Source organism: Carettochelys insculpta, chromosome 4 (genome assembly GCF_033958435.1).
Source record: "Carettochelys insculpta isolate YL-2023 chromosome 4, ASM3395843v1, whole genome shotgun sequence".
In the NCBI taxonomy this organism is placed as follows: Eukaryota; Metazoa; Chordata; order Testudines; family Carettochelyidae; genus Carettochelys; species Carettochelys insculpta.
Genome location: NC_134140.1, coordinates 128,522,412 through 128,545,558, shown reverse-complemented (window position 1 = coordinate 128,545,558; position 23,147 = coordinate 128,522,412). Strand labels below are relative to the sequence as shown.

At 42.1% G+C, this 23,147-nt stretch overlaps 1 protein-coding gene across 1 annotated transcript; it reads right to left on the bottom strand.

Moving 5' to 3' along the window:
• Nucleotides 1-2,676: 2,676 nt before the first annotated feature.
• On the bottom strand, nt 2,677-21,050 carry DCK (deoxycytidine kinase). The gene is made up of 7 exons (XM_074992038.1): nt 20,779-21,050; nt 17,702-17,817; nt 14,683-14,876; nt 10,755-10,902; nt 8,493-8,608; nt 7,805-7,904; nt 2,677-4,001 (listed from the first exon to the last, which is right to left on the bottom strand). The coding sequence occupies exons 1-7, from the start codon at nt 20,846-20,848 to the stop codon at nt 3,975-3,977; spliced, it is 771 nt and encodes a 256-aa protein (XP_074848139.1). The 5' UTR covers nt 20,849-21,050; the 3' UTR covers nt 2,677-3,974.
• Nucleotides 21,051-23,147: the final 2,097 nt, after the last annotated feature.

Here is a 23,147-nt window from a genome sequence, read left to right as displayed (position 1 = left end):
CTTCTTAAGCCTGTTTCACCCAACACCACACAGATTCTTCTGAACCACAAAAAGTCCAGCCCCAGATCCCGGTCAATATATACTTGGACTTAACCTGAAACACCACGCTCATCAATCCTTTAGATCTAATATTTAAAGATTTATTAACAAAAAAGAAAGAACGGGGTTAGAGACAATTGTAAAAGCAATACTTTCCATGCATCAATTTCCATTATTGATGCAGGCCAGCGGGGTTATTTGCTGATTCTCTAAAAGTTCATTTCAGGTTACATAGATTCAGTCATTGGAGCATTGTAGATCCAGCCCACTGCAGCCCACATGTTGGGATATGGACCCTTGGAGGCCACAAGACAAAAAGATCCAAGATGGACACTGCTAAGTCCCCAGCATCCCTTTGAGGTATGGGCCCCTAGTCCAGATAGGCTGAAGTCATGAGGACTGAAGAACAAAGAAAGTGCCTGCCAGGGCCCATCTTACAGCTTTTTCACATGCACAGGGAAATTCCATTCTTCTACCATAGGTCTTGGCTTACCATCTGACCCTGTGGGTCTGTGTGCTGTGTTTCCATTCTTTGCAGTCCCAGAAGAATCATCCCACCCTTCACAAAATGGGTGTTGTTGGCCACCTGGGCCTTTGCTCAGTCTATTGTCCTGGCTAGGGTGGAAACCCACCTCCCATTGTGAACCTCAGCACTGAAACATTTCTAATGCAGCTGCAAAGCTAAAACTAATAACTTTATGTATAAGCATGATACAGACATAAGCAGTGTACATAGATTCAGGGCATCATTAGCTTTCCTTAGATACCTCACGTGCCCCCCCAGCACAATGCACAATATTTGGGGTCAATAGCCATACTGGACATTAAAATGGCTTCCAGACCCAATAGAACAATCCAGTCACTTGACACACTACAAACTGTCCAAAAACTATGTATGGAGGGAGCGGGGGCAGGGGGGACAACTATGTGGTTGGCAGAGCTGGGGTCAATTAAATTGGAGGGCGATTCTGGGGTGGGGGCAACTAACTTGGAGGGGGGTCCTGGGAAAGGGATAGAGGGCCTTAGTCATCCATGGGGGTGGAAGGCTGTGGCCCACACCAGTTGCATGGGTCCCTACCTCCCCAGGTCTGTTTGAGGTTTGTGTTTTGGAAGGGATGGGATGCCATGACAGGGAGGAGCAAGTGAAAGCACACCTCAGTGTCAATCAAACTTCTACCCACTGTGATGAGGCTAAGCTTAAAATATACCTAGAGTTCACTGTAGGTGATAGGGAAAGGGCAGCACAATAGAAAATAAAGATGAAACTTTCACACAACAGACTAAAGTTAGTCTCCTCTATCTTACATGATTTTCACAAGTGCATCCAATAGCAGACCATAAAATCAGGGAAACAATAAAAATATTTAAATATCCATTTTCTTGTGTGTGTAAATATGCTTTGAAAATCTTGGTCTAAGACTCCAGGTACAACCTACCTGAAATCCTTGAAAGAATTAAAAGAAAACAGTACAGTTTCTGCAAACTGGTTGATTCATTCCCCTCCCCACAACACCTTTAAGAGTCAAGGCTTTTTCCACTTACTTCCCCAATTCCATTAACATGAGGCTGATTGTGTAAATGTAAGAATGTGTGCTGCAACATAATAGATTCTTTTTTCAGCATGAAAGGGTTTATTCATGCCATTGTTTATCTGTACTACAATAAACTTAATGGCCTCAATCAGTGTCTACACACTATCATACTAGGTACTTTACCTTCACCTGAATACATGGCAAAAGGCTCTCAGTAAGTGAAACAAAGGGGTTGTTTACATCTATGTAACTTTTAATCATAAAATTCAGCACAGCTCTAATTGTTTCAGATGAGGCCAAAGACTGCATGGAGACAGAGGCTGTATCATCCTTGCATTGTGAGAGATTGGGCCTCAACTCTGACCTTGAGGGAGTGACAGTGCAAGAAAATTTGATCTAATGCTGTTTGTATTGTATCTGCTCTATGCACTAAAAACTTCAGCTTCCAGCACTGTCACTACTACCAAAGCCCTAAAACATTCTTTGTGTTCACAGCAATTAAAATTGTTCTTACAAATTGCAGACACTTTCTCCTTTGAATTCCTACTTGCCTTTCAGTGATTTTGTATTTTATTTGGGAACTAGTTGCACACAATTTCCCACAGAATTCTGATGTGGTCTGGGATATGTATGAAAAATATTAACTACAAACTGGATCGGATGATGCTTTGAAGTGAGCTGTTAGTATTTGTAGAGTACCTTGGCATCCCCAGCCCCAGATGGGCAGCCAGGGGTCCCTAAGAGCCCTGCTGCAGGGAACAGGCTAAGTTGGGGTGGGGGACAGGGCAGGGCAGAGCCCCCCCCCCCCCCACCAGCATCCCCAGCAGCTCTGCAGCTAGTAGCTGGCTGGACTTGGAGCCTCGGCGAAAGCCCCAGCTGCAGGCACCCCAGTTGCGGGTTTGGGGAGAGAGGTTCCCTGGCATTCCTGCATCAGGGAGCTGGCTGAGTACTGGCTCTTCTCCCACCATCCCCCCCAACAAAAGAAAGCACCGAATACTGCATATTGCAAACCTACATAGCATTGTTACAGGACAGTGAAAGCCAACAATTTTAATAAGTGCAAATTTTTTTTTTTTACCTATGCATTTTTATTTTTCAGTCTGAACTTAGATTTTCCCAACAGGATTATAGTCATACAGCATGTGTCTCAAAACTGATACCAACATGAACACCTTTATAACAAAATCCTCTGACATTAGAACATTTGGATTCAAAAGTCAAGTGTATAAGTAGTTACATATATAGAAAAAATCATTTAATGCAAAACAATGGCACAACATACAGTACATATTTTAAAATGTGTGTATTAAATATAGTTAATTGTGTGTTCTGAATCTGAAAGAAAAAAAATATCACCAGCACAAAGATCAGTGCATTAAAACAGCGGTCGCTCCACAAAGTTCTCCCATGTTCATTGCAGGAAGGTCTACAATTCACCGTATAGGAAATAAAACAGCAGGAGGCTGCTAGGTAAGAACAACGTAACTCCCACCATGGCAACATTTAAAAGTCTATTCACATCACATTTAAAAACAATTTAAAACCTAGAAGACAGATGACATAGTTTAACCTTCACATTTCAGCATTCAACAAGAATGGGTTCTTGCTGACCTCTGCAGCAAAAAGGATTTACTAGCTACCAAAAAGATGCCTTAATTTCACATAGAAGTTATCCCATACGAAAAAATAATTTATGAAGATCTTAACTTTTTAAAGGAAAAAAGTTATAAAACAAATGCTAAAAGATGGAAAATTTTAAATACCTTACTGTACAAAATGACACAATAACGGCAGAGACAGAGGTTTGTTTTAAGAGCATTGTGCTTCAACTACATTTTTTTTTTGTCCAACTCATTGTGGACAAAGCATCACCATACTATTTAAATATGGTGGTTTTACACTTTGATGCATTGAACATTATAATAAATTAATTTCGTCACTTCCCCTGGATATCCTCTTCCCCTCAACAGGAAGAAGCTGCTACAGCATTTATAACTTCCCTCGCAGACTCTCAAATTCCACTGAAAAAGTACAGACCAGTTCTGATAAAAATCCCTAAGTAGGTGAGAATTAAATAGATATTAGGCACAAAATAAGAAGAGTGCTTCATGGGAATGTATGATTCTGATCAGAAACAGGAATAGTAATTAAAGGGTCCAGAGACCTTTTTTGTAACATTGGGTAACTTGTAAACTTCTGTGCAACACTGACCAGGCCAATTAGTTTATGAAAATCATCTACACACGTTTTGTAAGAGAAATATTTCAAAGTGTGTTCCTCATAATTTGTTAAAGCAACAACACGGAACCTTCCTTTTCAGATACCAAGAAAGCCAAAATTGAATCCAAACTCTGATCACTCAGCTGTTAGGAAAAGTAGGTTTCTGTTTTCTCTTCAAATGGATTATAAAGTGCTCAAAAATTCTTTGACCTACAAAAGAAAAACATTTTGAATCAAATGAAGGTATTTATGAAACCTATCTATGAGAACTGTCTATGCACCTTTCCAGGTCCTTCTACTGTACTACAAGGTATGATGACTGAGTGAAATAAAATCTCATGGGTAAGCATGTGATGTTTTATGACCAAATTACAGAAAGCCAAGTTCATTAGGTGCAGAACGTAAGAATGGCCATTATAGGTCAGACCAAATGTCCGTCTAGCGCAGTATCCAGTCTTCCAACAGTGGCCAATGCCTGATGCCCCAGAGGGAGTGAACAGAACAGGTAACCAAGTGATACCCCTAATATCATCCATTTCCAACCTCTGACAAACACAGGCTAATGGTACCATTCTCATCCATCCTGGCTAATAGCCATTGATGGACCTAACCTCAATGGCCATGTCTACACTAGCCAAAAACTTCGAAATGGCCATTTGCATGGCCATTTTGAAGTTTCTGGCTAGTGTAGACGTAGCCAATGAGTTTATCTAGTTCTTTTTTGAACCCTGTTAAAGTCCTGGTGTTCCCAGCATCCTCCGGCAAGAAGTTCCATGGGCTTACAATGCACCGCCTGAAGAAAAACTTCATTTTCGTTTAGTTTTAAAACTGATACCATTAAATTCATTTGGTGACTCCTAGTTCTTATGTTATGGGAACAAGTAACTTTTCCTTATTCGCTTTTTCCACACCAGTTATGATTTTATAGACTTCTATCTTATCCCACTTAGTCTCTTTTTTTCTAAAATGAAAAATCCCAGTCTTTTTAATCTTTCTTCATACAGTACCCATTCCAAACCCTTAATCATTTTTGTTGCCATTTTAGGGGGTTGCCCCCCCCCACCCCAATGCCAAGATATCTTTTTCAAAATGAGGTGAACACATCTGTATGCAGTATTCAAGATGTGGGCATACCTTGATTTTATATAGAGATGATAAGATATTCTGTTTTACTCATCATCCCTTTTCTAATGATTCCAGCATTTTATTTTTGTTGGATTGCTGCTGTACATTGAGTAAATGTTTTCAGAGAACTATAAACAACCACGCCAAGATCTCACAAGTAGTTATAGCTAAATTAGTCCCCATCATTTTGCGCCCCCCCCAATGTGCATTACTTTACATCTATCAACATTAAATTTTATTTGCCATTTTGTTGCCCAATCACTTAGTTTTGTGACATCTTTTTGAAGGTCTTCATGGTATGCTTTGTTCTTAACTATCTTGAGCAGTTAGTATCGTCTGCAAATTCTGCAACCTTACTATTTACCCCTTTCTCCAGAGCACTTATGAATAGGTTGAATAGGATTTGTCCCAGTACGGATCCTTGGGGGACTCCGCCAGTTACTAGTCTCTATTGTGAAAATTTATTATTTATTACTACACCCTTTGTTGGACTGGAGTTCCTTCCCTCGGAGAGGTGTCTTCGGTGTGAGAGACTACAGCATCACCTGGAGGGAGGGTTCCCACTATGGGATGGATTCCCTCTGATCCAGTTGAATGTTCTTCAGAGTCTTTTTTCCTCCTCAACAGCACAGGGGCTGTTTGAATGGAGGTGGGACAGTTCTACACAGGTGGGACAGTATCCTGGAAAGGCTCATCTATGTACTTCTCTGCCTGCCTTGCCTCCTCCATTATGCTGATATGGAATGCTATGGTGCTTCTAAAACATATGAAAACTGTCCTAAAATGCAGCAAGACTCCAAGATTACATCCAAAGTTGTTACAGAAGATCAGCAGTTTTAACATACATTCAAGTTCAGAAAAATAAACATTCCATAGATATGAACGCTAATGAGATTTATAAAACAAATGGGTTGAATTCCAATTTCTAGCCTTTCCCCAAATCCCACCCCCTGAATGGATGAGGAAGTATCTTAAAATCACTACAGTCAGGGGCTACAGCTACACTAGCTAATTTTACCAATAAAGTCCCGGTTTCGTTGACAAAACTGATGGAACGTCCACTCACAAAATGTGTTTTGCCAACAGGTTCTGCTGACAAAAAAAGCCATGTAGATGCTCTGGGGGGAGGGAGGCCTTCTCTCGACAGAGTGACCAGGTCAGTGGGCAGCTCTGTCTGCTGTGCTTCCAAGTGCCTGTTTTGCCAAGAGAACGGCCGGGCAGTCCGGCCACTCTGTCAACAGGGCAGAGCGCTCTTCTGTTTGGCTTTTGTCCGTGGCTGCACTCTGTCAACAGAAGTTTTGTCAGGAAATCTTTTCCAACAGTGACTTCTGTCAATAGATCGCTGTAAGCGTAACCATAGCCAGCGTGTTTTATGTTGTCTAGTCATGTAACAAACTCTGAGGCCATTAGAAACCATGAAGACTATTTTAAAATTTTAATTGCCTAATGGATAAACTGAGACAAAGGGTTAGGTCACTTATCTGACGAAGTAAAAAAATTTTTGCTCAGAAACTGGGAAGTCTTAATGCAGTGTGAAGCAATTACTATTACTAAATTTAAAGACAATTTCAAAATATCTCAGCTACTGAAAATGACTATGAACTACTTGGACACCATAAAAGGCCAATTAACATTCAAATGAAAGTTCAACTTGTTACCCTACGGAAGAAAACGTATCCCTTTATCATTAACTACCAAATAGACCAGACTGATGTAAGGAGGAAACTAAACTCTCGGTTTAGTTACAACTACTCAAATATGCAGGTTGAACTCATCTCATCCAGCACCTCAGGGCCTGATTGGTGCCAGACGAGTGAATTTGCTGGACCATAGGCGTTCAGTATTTTCTAGCACATTATGAACACTTTCACTACTTATGGGCTCTTGGAAGACATTTGGGGTAAATTACAGCTAAATAACAGCACAACACATTAAGAGCCATGACAGGTGGCTGTAAAACTGTAGAGATCACAGGAAACTTGGCCACACCTATGGTCAGCGGTTATCCAATTTACTAAAGTCGTGCTGGATTAGAGATGTTGCTGGATGAGAGTTACAGATTAGAGAGGTTTAACCTACGTTGATCAAAAGTACAGTTGGAAAATAGCTCAGTTTTGTATTTTGCACCATTTCCCAAATAAACTGGGCAACAAATTTGAAAAGCAGCTAAACAAACCATCTGCTTTTCAGAGGTATTTTTGTCTGCCTCTTTAACAAAGATTTTTGTAATTTGGTATGACTGGAGTAGAAATGCAGCAACCTAAGAACTGTTTCCCTTTGTCAAGAGCCCACAAGATTTAACCAGTGTAACATCAAGCTGGAAAATCATTTACAGGAAGAAAACTTGATTGTTTAATGTTTAGAAGAAACATGTTTAATGTGTAAACAGTAAAGTCTGTGCTAGGATGTTTAAAGCAAATGTCTTCTCCCTGCATTTGTAATTTTATTTTCTAAATTACAGTCTTTCAATGATCTTGTGTACTGCCAGTATCATAAATATGAATTAAATATTTTCCCTTCCCCAAATGGTAAAGTTCACAGAGCCTATGATGGGTCTTCTGTTAGCTTGCTGCTTTGGGTCATGTTCGTTACCAACTCAAAGTGGGGAAGTACTAGGATGAATGGAGTAAGTGATTCGTGGTGCTCAGAGGTGCATATATTTGTGCATGCATATGAACTCACACTCAGGAATTACCAGTGTTGTTGTGTTCCTTTAAAAAATTTTAAGATTAACTACTACAGAAATATTATGGTTGACGTAGGGGTTTTGAAGTTACAGACTGCTGTTCCAAAGTATATTAGTTCTCTTTGAACATAAATGTGATCTTGTATTAAATGTATAAACATGTTTAAATACCAAAACGTTGGTATTTTCTGTTAAGATTTACCTTTTCAATCATATTTTCATACTTGTCTTTGTTGCCCTTGAAATCTTCATTAACATCCAGTGTTAAGATGGGTACTTCTTCCAAGTATTCAAAATCCGTCCTATATAGAAACAGGGGTATAGAAATAGGAGAAAGGCAAAAAAGGAGATGAATTATACAGTAAAAGTAAATCAAGTCTTCATTAAAAGAATCTTAAATAAAATCTTCCAGACTGGGAGAAAGGCGGAGCTTAATAAATTACAGCCATAGCTTTTAAATGCAGGACCTAACACTTGGTTCCTGGGTTAGGCTCCTAAATAACCTGAATTCTCCACATACTAAATGACTGGCATCTCCAAGTAACTTTAGTCTTGTCCAGGTTACACACCCAAGTGAAGTCAGTTCTGCAAGCTGCTGGATGCTCTCAGCTCCACGTGAACAGGAGATGAAAACACTTTCCTCTCCCCACCCCTAACGATCGTCAAAATTATGCAAGACTGAGTCCAATAAGACATTTACACATTTGGGTCTCTCATACATCTGTAAGATACTTGATTTTTAAAAGCCATGGGGCTTGAAGTTTCCAAGGACAACTAAAGTCTTAACTGAAACCCCGTGGAAAGACACTGTCAAATGTTTCCAGAAATGCAGTAGTCCCATGTCCGCCCCCTCCCCCTGCAAGTATAACCAAAAAAACCCACCACCCTACCGCAATGTTCTATGTTGAAGCCAGCTTTCATGTTTGTAATGAAGTTTCTCCAGATATTCAATAGGAATTTCCTGTTCTTCATCTCTTCCACGCAAATAAATCCTATTTAAGCACTTCTAAAGCAGAAGGAAAAAAAAGTGGACCAGTTTTACAACAGCAGAATGAAAGAAAATCCAGTTTATATTCAACCCCATGATTTTTTTAAGCCAAATACCTTGCACTCTTTACCCTTAAATTAGTGGCTGAGTTTAGGACTACAGAAAGACACTTCCATATTTAGCAAATGGAGACCAATGAAGTGTTAATGGGCATAAAAATGGTAAAAATAATCTGAGAGAAACTTTTGCATCAGCTCAACACTGGGCACTTAAAAGGTTCATTTGATTACTGAGAACAACATAAAACGCTCTGTTATGGAGCCATATTCACAGTATATTTATCCTTTTACTGGGAATAAACTATCCTTGAGAATTACTATTACCTTTTGCATTTGAGTCCACAAAGTCATCTTTCACTGAACACAAAATATGAAACAAAAGTTCAAGTTCATCCTGAAATTACAGTACACTAATAAAAAATGATGTTTTTCTATACTTCATATAATAAGGAAGTGATATATAAATGGGCAGTTTCAATTTTTTTTTTTTTTTTTTTTTTTTTTTTTTTACTTTTTCCAACCTTGTAATAGGTAGAAAAAAATCTTATTGCTGACTTTTTTTTTTTTTTTTTAAAATAAAAGATATTTATATTACCTTGCACTTATGGTAACTTCTAATCAAATGATAACAAGAAGGGGTGCAAATGTTAATTAATGCTCAGATTATTTGTATCGTTCTTTATAGATGATGAGCAAAAGATAGGGACTTGTGCTCTTTATTGCAGTATATGAAAAAGGGCCTGTACAGTCAAAAGGCAGAAGAAAATAGTCTCAACAGAATTAGAAGCTCAAATTTTGTCTAGTTTCTGGAGGAGAACTATGGTTATGGCATCAGGAGAGCCCAGAAACTAGGAAGTAAAGAAATTTTTGGTCACTTTGTTTAATGCTTCCTTGCTTTGTTAACATGTACTCGATTCCAAGGACTTGAGAAATGATGCCTCAGCAATCCCAAAAATTCCAACGAAGGAGTTTAAAAAAAAGTCATATCGTTGGAATCCACCAAGTCGTCCTCTGGCAAAACAAAGATGACCAAACTTGAATTCCTGATATCAACAGAATATGAACAAATATGGTTGTTTTCCAACCCATATTTTAGCTCTCTTTGGCTGGGTCGTAACATGCCCCCTTCAAAGTTGGGGGCAAGTGCATCAGGACAATGGGAGGTTACCAATTAAGCGCTGCTGTGAATATGCAGCACTTCATTAGGCTAACTCTCCCCCGCTGCAACTTCGAAGTGTCAAACTTCAAAGTGCCAGCATGTGTCTAGCCATGGGCACTTTGAAGTGCCCGCACTCCTTTGAAGTTCCTTTACTCCCCAAAATTTTGAGGAAAATTTTAAATCTACCCCTCAGCCAGTAGTCCAGGTTTTCCAAACAGCTTTAAAACGCTGGCTAAATCAACAACTACATATCACGTGAACTACATCTGAGAGGACAAGAGCCTGAATACCAAAGAGCCTATGACGGACAAAGCAAATGAGGCAGTCAAGCTTGCATTGAAATGGACTTCAAAATGATTGAGAGCCAAAGGAGAGGCACTTGTGACATCTGTGACCTAAAATCCATGATTTCCACTGTTTTCCCCTTGTAATCTCCATCTGGTGTCTGGATTTTAATGCATAGTCCCCTGCCCACTAGTCCTGTGCATTCTTGGGCAAAGCTCTCAATCCAAGTCATCTTTCTCATGCTTAACAACCATGTTCTCTCTTTAATATCTCTATGCTTCAGGTTTGTTTGCTTTTTTTTTTTTTAATTGGTAAAGAAATTTCATCTCACAGGAGTATTGTGAGGCTTTACTAGGATTTGAGAAGCACTTGAAGATCCTTGATCATGAAAATGGGCAAAATATTTCTAGATAATTTCCTGGAAAGAAATCCCAGACAGCTGTGCTGCCACTAGGTATCGTATCTGGCGCTGGTGTTTCAATACGTGCAGTCACAAGTTTAATACAAACAACTGAGTATTCTAAAGAAAACAGTAGTTTGGGGATACCTTAACTGGCAAAAGAGTTCGGAAATCATGTTAGCAAAGATTTGCAAGCAAGGCTCAGAGCTCAGATTGGTCAGGCTGATCATGCACTCACTAAATTCATGAAGTCTCTCTCACCTCAGGAGTTGCTCTGAGATAAATAATTCCATCCAGCTGAAGGCTTTGACCAAACTGCTTATTCATCCATTCATGCCAATCTTGGTAAATAGTCCATTCGGTCTCATTCATGCAATCAGACTCGTATAAGTTAGATGCAAAAATATACCTAAAATCCAAAAGATGTATTGAACAAAAAGAAAACATAAGTCATGTTATTTGCATAGCAGATCAAGATGCTTTACAATATGTAGCAAAATATACAAAAGGTAATTTTGTAACCTGACAGATGTTTAGATTGCAAAAAAAAGACAAAAAATAAAAAACACACCTTCAACTGGCCACAAATAGATTTGCTAGAACCTAAGATTATGTCAACACTATGAGATAATATTGATTTTAAGGCATTTAGCCCGATTTTACGGCATTTAGCCCGATTTTACCAAGTGCCTATCTTCACTGTAAATTCTATTAGCTCCATTTATGGAGCACTAAAAATCAACAATAGATATCATAAAATCGTCATAGTCTGATGGGTTTGGCGTTCAGTTCAAAACTAAAATTACGAATGAAAGGCAGTGAGGAAGCACCATGTGTTTAAATTGAATCTGTTACCCTCCAGACATGTCCCACATGTGCCCCACAGTTCTCTGCTCTTGCCTCTTCCATCTCCACTGCTCTCAGGAATTAGACGACAGGAAGACTGTTTCAATTCAGCACCTGAAAGCCCGTGGCTGTAGGGTCAGGCTTGTGTGAGAGGCTTAAAAATCTCCTCTTTCTTCGCCATTAGAACATCTGCATGGGTTCTGTGTCTACCTCCACTGTCTTTTTTTGTCTGAGCTTCCTAGTGCCAGCCACTGCCCCCACACACCTTGCGGCAGCTAGACTGTGTCGGGGCAGGGGAAGAGGGGTTGTTTGTAGGATAGGACAAGAAACTTCTTTTCAGCCATTTACATTTTGTCCTGACCTCCACATCCCCTTCCTTCCCTCCCCCAGAAGCACCACACAGTCTGGAATTTTCCCACACCCAGCCGCATCACAGGACTTGACCCTGAACCTATAAAAGGATATGCTGAACATGCTGCCAGGCAGCTTGCACGCAGTCAGGCTCCTGGACCCGCCCAGGTGGAGTCTCTCTCAGCGGCTAAACGTGCTCAGGACCTGGGAGTTAACTGGGGGCTTTGCAGCTGCTCGGGGAAAGTCTCTGGTGGCTGAGATGTTCATGGGTCTTGCAGTCACCCAGGGAAAGTCTCCCTCGGCAGCTAATATTCAGGGGCTGGCTTAAGAGCATCAAGCACCCAGAGGCAGGGGCTGGTACCAGACATGCCCGCCAATGGATCATCATTAAAGGATCTAACTTGTATTCAGTCCAATGTGGTTGCTGTTTCTCCAGCTCTCTTTCCATAATTAACACCTGGTTAGTGCCATCAAAAGTTGATCCGGCAGACTGTGTACTCTGATGTACGCTTCTAGATTATGGATTGGGTACTAGGGTACAAATTATTGCTCTGAGGATCTTATTTGCCAGGAGAGCAAAATACAGAGCCAAGACTTTCCTCTGGGCCCACGAGGCACAGGAGCAGGTGGTGGGTCCTGTTGCAAGGCTTCATGGGCTCCCAGCAACTTTAAGAAGGGCCAGAGGCAGGCACCATAGAGCACTGATTACTGTGGAAAGGGTGTCTCCTGAGGTACCTGGAGGCCTTCTCGGGCAACAGAAGGAAAAAAACCTGTCACTTGAGTGACTGTCATTTGAGATCAAATTTTTGTATGGGCTTGATCCAAAGGCCATTGAAGGAGATGTAGTATCTCTACAACTACCACAGTTCTCCACATAAGGCTTGCAGCCTCCAACCAAGCTATAACAGATTTGATGATCCATTGAATTTTCAGTGTTTTGCCCATGTCTACTATTTACACATACACTTCCAGATTTTGGAGTGGACACAAGGATGAAAATTCTTGTTCTGAGGATCAACTTTGCCAGAGGGTCTAAACCCAGATCCAAGCCTGGGCCCGCTGGTAATAGGGACAGGTGGTAGGTCCTGCCACATGGTGTTGGCCAGCATTCTGGGCCCAGGTGTAGCCCTGCTGGACCACCTTCACCTTTGCCTGGATTTCCTCCACGCCGCAGTGGGGTGGGGGTGGCCTTATTCTGCCAGGATGGTAGCCATCCGGCATAGACTTGGGCATTACTGCACTTCACCTTGGGGTCTTGGAGTACATCCTCCTCACCCCACAGGTCCTGGAGTGTCTGCATCTGTGGCCCAGTCTGGGAGGGACCCACCACTTGGTGCCCCAGGCTGGCTCCTAGGACCCTTCCAGATGATTCCTTGAGGGCCCAGGGTCTCAGGCTCCCTCCTGGTGTGCCACATAGAACAGTGACTGGAAAGGAGTGGGTACAAGGATTTGGCACAGCAGCTTGTAGCTCTGCTGTTTGCACACACTCAGAAATTTGTCACTAGAGTGGCTGGCGTTTGAGACAAAGTTACTGATCTGAGGATTCTCTTTGGCAGGAGGTCTAAATCCAGATCCAAGCATCCAAATATCCCAGGCTTGTGCATCTTGTTTTGAAAACCTGTCGTTTGGGAAACCCTAAATCATTTTTCTAACCTCTCTTAAGCGCTTTACTATCCCTCCCCTCAATGATAAAAAGCATCTCTCTTATACAGGCAAGCCAAATTCCACATGGAAATAGGGACGTTTGGTTAAACAGGCAGGGGAATGAGGGAAATGAAATGTGGGAAGATGTCAGATACCCACAGCCACTTGCCAGGCATTTTTTTTCCACATGCTGCACCAGTGAAAATACACAGAATGTTATGGGGCTCAGAGAACTGTGGGATACATTCCCACAATACACAGCTGCAACAGTCGATTTGGGTGACTTGTGTGTGGCAGCAATTAGTTGATTTTATGGGGAACATGTGGGAAAGTGAAGATGCTCAAAATGGAATTTATAAAACCCAGCATTAATAAACTGATTTTAATAAATTCGATTTTAGATTGTAGTGTAGACACAGCCTAACAGTTTTGCTCCACTGCCCACTTGCAAGAGTCATGTAACCTTATTACTAGAACTAGACTGTAACCCTTTGTTCCCTTTTTAGATGGCTCTAGTCTTGCCACCCACCTGTTCCTCTACCCCATACTATTTTAGATGCAGTTTCCCATAGAGTTACGCATAGCTGGCATCCTCAGGATCCAGACATATGCTTTATTAACCCTCTGCCAGATACACCACCTTTTGGAGACTGCAACAATTTACACAAACAATCACATGGCAGAGCATTTAAGCTAATACACATTGTTTCCCCATAGAAGCTCAATCATAGCTGGTCAAAACTACAGACATGGGGCTCAATAGTGAAGTTCAAGCTCCTGCAGCCAGAAGCTGAAAAGTACAGAACTTAAGAGCAGGTATACAGAAGCTCTCAGAGAGAACAAGTAGAACCTTCTGCAGATACAAAACTGGTATCTACATCTGCAAAAATGATCCATGGAGAGCCGCATCCACATCTGACATTTTAAAGCAGATATCCACAGATTTGCAGGGTTTGAGATACAAAACTTGCATTTACTTCTCTATCCGCAAAAATGAGCCACTGATATCCATGGACTTACAGAGCTTTAAAAAAGGGGAACAGAAAGTAGATGTGGAGGGTTTGCTCCTCTTTCTACCCTTGACCCTGCCCCACCCCACCCCACTTTTTAAGTGGGCAGAAAATTACCCAGTTAAGGGAACTGAGTTAATGAAAGAAAAAATTGTTTGAGTTGGTAAAATAACCTCATTGTACAATAATATGGAGAGAAAGTAAACAATGAATAATATGGTAAACTCACCAAAGCTAACCAGAGGTTACTGACTATGAAATGTTTATGAAAGCTCATCTGCTATCTAGTCATCATAAGGATTCTCTTACTCAGTCACGTGTATACCAATGAAACATACCTGTCACTATACACAGATCGTTCAAAAAAGACAACAGGGTTTGCCATCTCTTGGATTTTCCCATTAAGGGATTTGAGCTGAGCCCGGATTCTGCTCAGGCAGGCATAGGTCTGGAAGGTGAAAGACCACCGGTCCGGTTTCTCATACATCATCTGAAGCACATTCCCCCCACTTTTCTGTGACGTCGTCAGCTCCTATTTTAACAACGGAAACGACCCAATAATTATGGGTTTCAACTTTGCTGAACTACCTATAAAAACATGCAGGACTGTGTACCATGATAAAATGGAGCAGCCTCTTTTTCAGGCCTATATTGTCTCTACCTACTCTTAATTTCCATTTACAAGAGCAAGTGACACCTGCATACCTTAACTCATCTTTCTGTGCAAAGTTTTGAAACACCACAAATTGGATTCTGCGTTTTTCTGAGGCCCCTGCAACACTGAGTCAGTATGCATGAGCACAATACAACTTGGTTTTCCTTAAGAAAAAGGCAGTTATGAACTGTGCAGCATCTTATCTTCTATTCATTTGTGAGGGGAAGATTTCATGCAAGGGTATGCAAACCATATCCACTTCAGACACACTGCAAGGTGTGAGATGTCAAAGGTCTAATGTCTCAACACTAAATTCAGCAACCGATTTGGACAAACAGCATTCTGTTCCTATTGTTGTCCTCAAGGCTGTTGTAGCTACTTTTTCCAGTATTCAAGAGGTAATGTGGGTGAGGTAATATCTTTTATTCAACCACCTTCTGTTGGTGAAAGAGACGAGCTCACCTACACAGAGCTTTCACCAACAAAGCTGATCCAATAAAAGATCTCATCCACACTGTCTATTACTATAACAACATTTTAGGAACATCTTTAGGAAGCACAGCAAATTATTTCTTTTGAACAAATATTTCAAGGACACATCAGCTTCTCATTGGGGAACAGCTTCAACCTTTGTCATTTTTAAGAACTGCTGCGTCTATATTAGCCTTTTTTCGTTGTAGCGAATACCAATGGATCTCTACAGGTTAGTTCTATCTCTTGGCTATTTCTGGCAAAGCCATTGTTGGCAGCAATGTTAGGGGAAAAAAAGCCTATGGATATGGCTGAATCTGGATACTTTCAGGTTAAAGTATTTAAAATTCTTAGCGGTCTCAAAAGTTTAAGTCATTATTTACAACCAATCTTTTAAACAAAATGGAGAGTTGGCAGTACAAGAAGACAATCCCACGCTTGCAAGCATTCCTTTTGCTCTTACTCAGCAGACAAATTTAAAATTCATCTGGATTAGCACATGCCATCTGTTATAGTTCGTTTGATAACAACTGCAGGCATGACAACTAAGCAGATGGCTATATACACTCTAAACATGTCATTGAGGACAAGAACAGGGTCACCAATAGATAGAACTGGATATCCTCCTCTCTTAGCTGAAGGAGTTACCTTTGATTAATGTTATTTATCAATGACATATGATCATAAAATTAACAAGCAGAATGCAACTGCATGCAAATTTATCAAACAAATGAATGGTGGGACATGAACACTGAATGCTTTACAGTTTTTCTAGTAAAAATGACCTAACATTCAAACACAAAACCCTCAGTTTGTACCAATGAATGTGGCAGCAAAAAGGACTGAATCCATACCCTGTTGACAAAATGCCAGTGTTTGGACTCTAAGGAAATAAAGAGTGTTTAGGATCAAGCCTCATGTTCTACATTCAAAATTCTGTGGTTTTAGCCCCTAGACTCTGTCACTAACAATGTTATCTTTGGCAAGTCATTGAACTGCTCAATGCCTCAGTTTCCCTTCGTTATGTGGATATTTGTAAAGCACTGACACCCTTGGAAGGCAGGCATTATATAAATACAAAACTGTTGTAGTGCATGATGTTAGTGCCTTCTATAGTTGAGGTCACAATACAATCTCTGTTACAACCTGTCTTTCGCACCCCACCCCCATATAAAAAACAGAAAAAGAAAAACAGCTTTCCAAAACACACACACACACACACACACACACACACACACTTTGGCCCATTTATAGTTAGCCCACTCCTGAAGGCTAATTATGTAGAAATTTTGAACAAAAAGCACCTTTATCTGCCTGAGTAATAGAATGCAGGGACGGAACACGGGGAACACACATTTTGGCACAGGGTTATATAAAGAAAATGACAAATTCTGTCTCATTACACTACTACTGGGGGTGGAAGAGGTCGAGGGGTAGAGTAGAGTGAAAAGGAATGCCTTTCTTTATGAAGAACATGGCTTTGATTTAACAAAGATACAACTGAAAACGGTCTGCATAAACAGCAGAAAACTTACTGAGGATAATAATTTGCACTTCTATAATCGCTTACCTCTAAAGACTTTCATAAAAAGAGAACGCAAAGACTTTTCAGAAACTGAAGAGTAGAAATTTACCCAAGGCCACACAATAGGTCAGTGGCAGAGTGGGGAATAGAAGCCAGGTGTCACTCCCATGCCTGCATTCTAACCCGAACATATTGCTCCCACCTGTCTTCAGGTGAGAATATTCATTTAACATGTGTGCATGATCACTAATTACATAGACTAACCCTAACAAGTTTTTGTCAGGGATGGCCTCGGCATACTTTATTCTGCCTCAGCACAGGAGGATGGATTTGTGACTTGGAGACTACTTTCAGGGCTACATTTCTATTATAAAGGAAATATAGCTGCTTAAGTTACACAATTAAGCAATGTTCTCTTTTCCTATTCTGTTTTAAACATGGAATGTGTATTTACACTCATGCATCTGAGCATCACAGGCCTGCTTAACATGAGTCAAACAAAAAGGGTGAGGAGAAGTTAAATTCATATGGTGAGAGTTGGTGAAATGATTACTATTACACGTATGTATACACAGATTGTATTTTATTATTGTTTTAGAAGATTAAAAGAGATCTTGACCTCAAAGTAGCAGTTTCTCATTGCTCAGTAGTATATAAATAATATTAAATACTAATCTCAATAAAAATCAAATACTGGTCATCATACCTCATAATCTTCTTGGCAGTTTTGAACATTACACCATCTTTCTACGGGCTCAGGAACAACATCCCATTCCTGGCTTGCTTGTTTGAGAATATTCACAAATGTTGATTTTCCTGCAGCTGTTGGATAAAAAGCACAATAAATACTCCTGTCAGAAAGTAACAGATGCAATTAATTATTAGCCATTAAAATGTCATTTTTCAGATTCCATGTAATACAACCTCTTGTGGAGCTAAAATAATGGGGAAAAGTTTACATTAAATATATTAATCACATGAAATGCAAAGCCATACTTAATGTCACAGCAATTTTCAATAACTTTTTAATTATTCATAACTTTCTGGAAAAATCCATAGTCGCTAAGCAAAGCCAATAGTTTCAGGGAAAAGCAAGTCAGAAAAGTAACATTCACCATTTTTCTACAAGGCTGTAAAAATCTCTTCTAGCTATTTTTCAAATATCTCCTCCTAACACACATACATACACACAGAGATAAAAGTATGGATGAACATTAAAATGTAGTACATGAATTATTCTCATTAAGCAAGTCTGAAAAACTGGGCATTAAGAAATTTTTAAGTCTGAGTACTCATATCTATGAATGAGCTGCTAACAGAGTTCTTTTGTAAGTGCCAATGTAATATGACTCAATGACCTTAAGGTCCCTTCCAGTTCTAGTATTCTATGATTCCAGAAGCTGTGAGCAGCTAAAGTTCATATCTTATACAATATAGTATATAGGTAACACATTATTATTGCTGGAACTTTAAACTTCTGATTTATTGTTCAGCTGTATAACACTAATTTTATACTTTTTGTGTATTTGTCACTGTGACTGTATTAACATAGCCGGTCCCTCAAGATGCATGGACTATCTTCACAAGGAAAAAAAATTAAACCAAAGGCTCCCCCTAGAGTTTACTTTCTGAAGTTAATATTGGTTAAGAAACTGCAACTGCTTTTTTTGTTTTCTTTGATTTTAACATGAGTTAAAAAGACACCTTTTCCCTAGTAAAGACAATCTTGGTCCATGCTAGTATTCTAGGTTAAGTAACGTGTAGTAGTACTAACACATCCTACTTCATCTTGTTTAATTTTTAAAAACAAAATTTAAATTTTAAAATGTGCTACCTAATTTTTCCCTCTAGCTTATATTTAGGCAAGGAAGAAAGCTTTTAACTAAGAAATGTGAGGGAACTGGTGATCTTCCTGGCAAAGTTACAAAGGCATCATCATTGTGTTATTCGTTCCCCCAAAAAGCATCCGTTACAAAGCTAGGGGTTTAATTTACCACAAACCATAAGAATGTAGTGTTTCAAAACGTAACTAGTACATTAAATGAGAATAAAGAAAGCTAACAAGAGCTGGCAGAGCAATATATCAGTGAAGTACTAGGAACCATGGGAAATTATGACCTTAATTCCTACATGCAGCACTTCCTCCTCAAAAGGGCACTTCCCCAGCCTTCTGAGCAAGTTAAACTGGTTTCTCTTCATTAGTGTAAAACTCAGCATATAGAAAATTCTGAGGAACCAAAAAGGTGAGGCAACTATCTTGGAGAGGGAGGGAATTATGATCATTATTTATCAGGATTAAAAATGAACTAAAGTGATTTGAGCTAATTCACATCTCCTTGCACTAACATTTCTGACACCCTTTCTCACAAAAGAAAAATCTGGCAAGAATACCACAATAAGAAATAAATCTGCTCAAACCAGGCACTTCAATACAGCAAAAGATCACATGTTCAGATTTGTGATCCAGCACTTGCAACACTACCACCACCACCTGAAATAACATCCTGCTTTGTTTTAGTGAGGCATACATTTGTTAGATAAACTTTCCTAACCTGAGGGATTGGCTAATGGGGGAAACTGACAGGAAACTGACATGAAGATATGGCAGAGGTAGCCCTGTTAGTCTGTATCTTCAAAAACAAGAAGTCCTGCGGCACCTTATAGACTAACAGATATTTTGGAGTATAAGCTTTCGTGGGCAAAGACCCACGAAATAAATATCTGTTAGGCTATAAGGTGCCACAGGACATCTTGTTGTTTTTGACATGAAGACAGTCTCAGGAAGGGTAGCCATGCTAGTGGGTAACTCCAAAAGCAACCAGCAGGCTTGTGGCACCTTAGAGGCTTACCAATGTATTAGGTCATGAGCTTTTGTGGGTGCCATAAGCCTGCTTGTTGTATTTGACAGGAAGAAGACCTCGGTGCGAGTTCTAAAGTTCCTCTGTCTCACCAGTGGAAGCCGGTCCAATATTACACCTCACTCACCTTGTCTCAGTGAGACCCCTTGGACCAACAGCGCTACACCACCACAGTAGAAATAACTATTGCGGAAGCGGCTCTTACGCTTATTAGGTCACGAGCTTTTCTGGGTATTAGTCTCTACGGTGCTACAGGACTGCTTGTTATCTGTGAAGCTCCGACTAGGAGCCCTGCCCCAGTATCTCCAATATGAGACTACTGTGGATCAGCCAGGCAGCAGGGGGCGCCCTGGGGACACTGGCGCGAACAAAAGAATCCCGAACAAAGCGTTTACACGGAAGCTGTTCCGAGCAATTCCACCCAGCAGCCATGGCCTGACGCAGGGCTGCCCAAAGGGTTCCCAGCAGCGCTGCGGACAGACAACGCGGCCGTCGCGACAGCTACCGGTGTGCGATTTAATCACGGTCTGAAGCCAGGGCGGAAGCCCCCAGCAGAGCTCTCCAGGCTCGCGGCGAGCTGCGGGGCGGGAGCAGCCGGGGCGCGGCGGGAAAGCGGCGCGGCTGCAGGCTGCCAAAGGGGCAAAAGGAGCCACGTTACGGGGAGCAGCGAGCGCCCCCTGAGCTGAGCCACTGGAGTGCAAGAGGCTCACAGTCCGGCCCGGCCCAGCTCGGCTCCGGGCACGACCCGTTCGCTCGCTCCCTGAGCGCCTGTGAGCCCAGGATGGCGGGGGCCGGGCTAGCGGGCAGCGCAGGCGTCTGGCCCGTTTCCCGCCAAAGGATGGGCGATGGTGGGCCACCTCGGGGGAGGGCGGCGTGAGGCCCGGACCGGCCGGAGGAGAACTAGGGGGATGCTACAGGGCCTCACCGATGTTGCCCTCGATAGCGATCTTCTTGACGCTGCTGTGGGCCCGGCCGCGCTTGGGCGGAGTAGCCATGGAGGAGGTGCTGCCGCCGTGCGAGCCGGGTGCCGTTAGTCCTCAGCTTCTGCGCTCAGAGGCGCGCGCTCGCCAGTTACCGCGTTCGAATTTGGCGCGCGGGGCTCGGGGTGGTAGTCCTAAAAGGCGGTGACGTCAGCAGCGCGTCTCTTCGCTCCGCCCCGCTCTTACCTCCGCCCGCCACAGGCGTCTTAGCCCGCCGTTGCCGTGGCAGAACGTATAGGTGCCGGCAAGGCCCAATTACCGTCGGCGAGTGAACGGGCCCTGCCGTTTCGGGCTCGGCCGGGCGAGCGAGCGAGCGAGCGAAAATCGGTCTATTGGGAGCGACTAGGGAAGGGGAGCGGCCGAGTGCCAAGCACACCGCTTGCACTATGGGCGCTGCGGAGGCAGCGTGAGCTGGGAACCGCGCAGCACAGCGCCCGTCCCTCGGCGACGTTTGCAGACCCTCAGTCGTCCCTCCTCTCGCCCCAAAGCGCGCCCGTCGGTGGCGGCACCAGAGCTCTGCTAACTTCTTTCTTCGCTGAGGCCCCTGACGCGCGCTGAGACGGGAAGGCTCTGTGGGTGTGGATGTGCAATATTAACCTCCCACAGCGTTCCTTTCCTTTCCCCTCCCCACAGCACCGCAGACCCCTGAGCAGCTTTCCCTCCGTCTTTGCAGGTTCACTCACCTCTGGGGTGAGACCCACCTTGGAAAATTGCAGTCTCCCAGGAGAAATTCGGAGTCAAAACAAATGATTACATTAGCAGTTTAACTGAAAGCTGCATTCACCACTGCGAATACAACACAAGATCAAATTAATCATAAAATATATTCAGGCTCTTCCTTACCAACACTATAATGACCTTTTGAAAGACCTCTCCTAAAATAATTTCCCTGGCTACGTCTACACTATCCCAAAACCATTTCGGTGTTTACTAATGAAGCACTGAAATACGTATTCAGCGCCTTATTAGAATGCCAGCAGCTGCAGCACTTCAAAATTGCCACAGCTCATCCAGATGGGTCCTTTTCAAAAGGACCCCACCAACTTCAAAATCCCCTTATTCCTATAGGGAGCAAACCCAGACAGAAAACTGGGAGTGGAGAGCCTAAGGCGGTTAGCAGGGAGGATTCGTCCAACTTGCTTTCCGGCATTTCCTTGCAGTCACCTCAGTTCCAAACATACTGACTTCTGTCTTTGATGTAAAGGGCTCTTTTGAAATACCTAGCGGAGCGTTTACACACAAAAAGCATTCTTCCTAAATTAAATCAAAAGAACGTGGTGCTTTTTTCAGGAAGAGTGCCACATGTCAAAAGCTATCCTATCTGGTGTTAGGAAGAAGGGGCTTTTGAAAACTGGGGGTCCTTTTGGAAGGTCCCCATCTCCATGGGCGGCGCGCGATTCGAAAAGCTGAACTTTCAAATTGCCGCAGCTGCCATTATGATAATGAGGTGCTGCATATTCATGGTAGCACCTCATTAACATGCAGAAGGGGCTTGTGTAGACCCAGCCTTTCTTTCAAAAGAACATCCACACATCCCCTGCTCTTTCAAAAGAAGGGGACGGGGATCAAAAAATCAGGTGCCATGACGATGCTTTTTGGAGAAAAAAAAAAAAAAAAGGGCCCACAGAGCATCTAAACGTTTTCTTTCAAAAGAAGCTTTTGAAGGGCGGCACTCTTCCTGAAAAGAGCACCACGTTCTTTTGATTTAATTTAGAAAGAATGCTTTTTGTGTGTAGACGCTCCACTAGATATTTCAAGAGCCCCTTACATCAAAGACAGAAGTCAGTATGTTTGGAACTGAGGTGACTGCAAGGAAATGCCTGAAAGCAAGTTGGACAAATTCTCCCTGCTAACCGCCTTAGGCACTCCGCTCCAGATTCTGTCTGAGTTTGCTCCCATAGCCTCTGGATCTCCCAAACCTACCCACAGGGCAGTGGGGAATTTTCTGACAGGGTTGTCTTCCCTGGGGTGACATAAGGACTAATGCTCCCTTAGAGGCTGGTGACAAAATCATGGTTCACACATCATTTGGATTATCCAAAAGAATCCAGGGACCCAAGTATCCCAGACCCTCATCTCATGCAAAATGAGGTGGCAGGAACCTTATTTGATGGCAGGCTACATTTGCCATGCCACAACATTGTCATTAGGCACTTGTGATTTTTAGTTCGGACATCGGATGCCAACCACTGCCCCATCACACCTTGGTAACGTTGCCACTGCTGGTCCACAGCTGCATATTTGCATGACGAAGCACACTTATTTTGCAGCAAACCTCTCATGAGGCCCCCTTGTGTCCACTACCTGGAGATGC

Excerpts from the sequence above, each read along its gene's own strand:
- DCK (XM_074992038.1), bottom strand. The coding sequence starts at position 20,848 with ATGGCTACTCCGCCCAAGCGCGGCCGGGCCCACAGCAGCGTCAAGAAG. Across the intron at positions 8,609-10,754 it reads ATCTCAGAGCAACTCCTGAG|AAGTGCTTAAATAGGATTTA; the intron begins GTGAGAGAGACT and ends CTTCTGCTTTAG. Across the intron at positions 4,002-7,804 it reads ATGAAAATATGATTGAAAAG|GTCAAAGAATTTTTGAGCAC; the intron begins GTAAATCTTAAC and ends TTTCTTTTGTAG.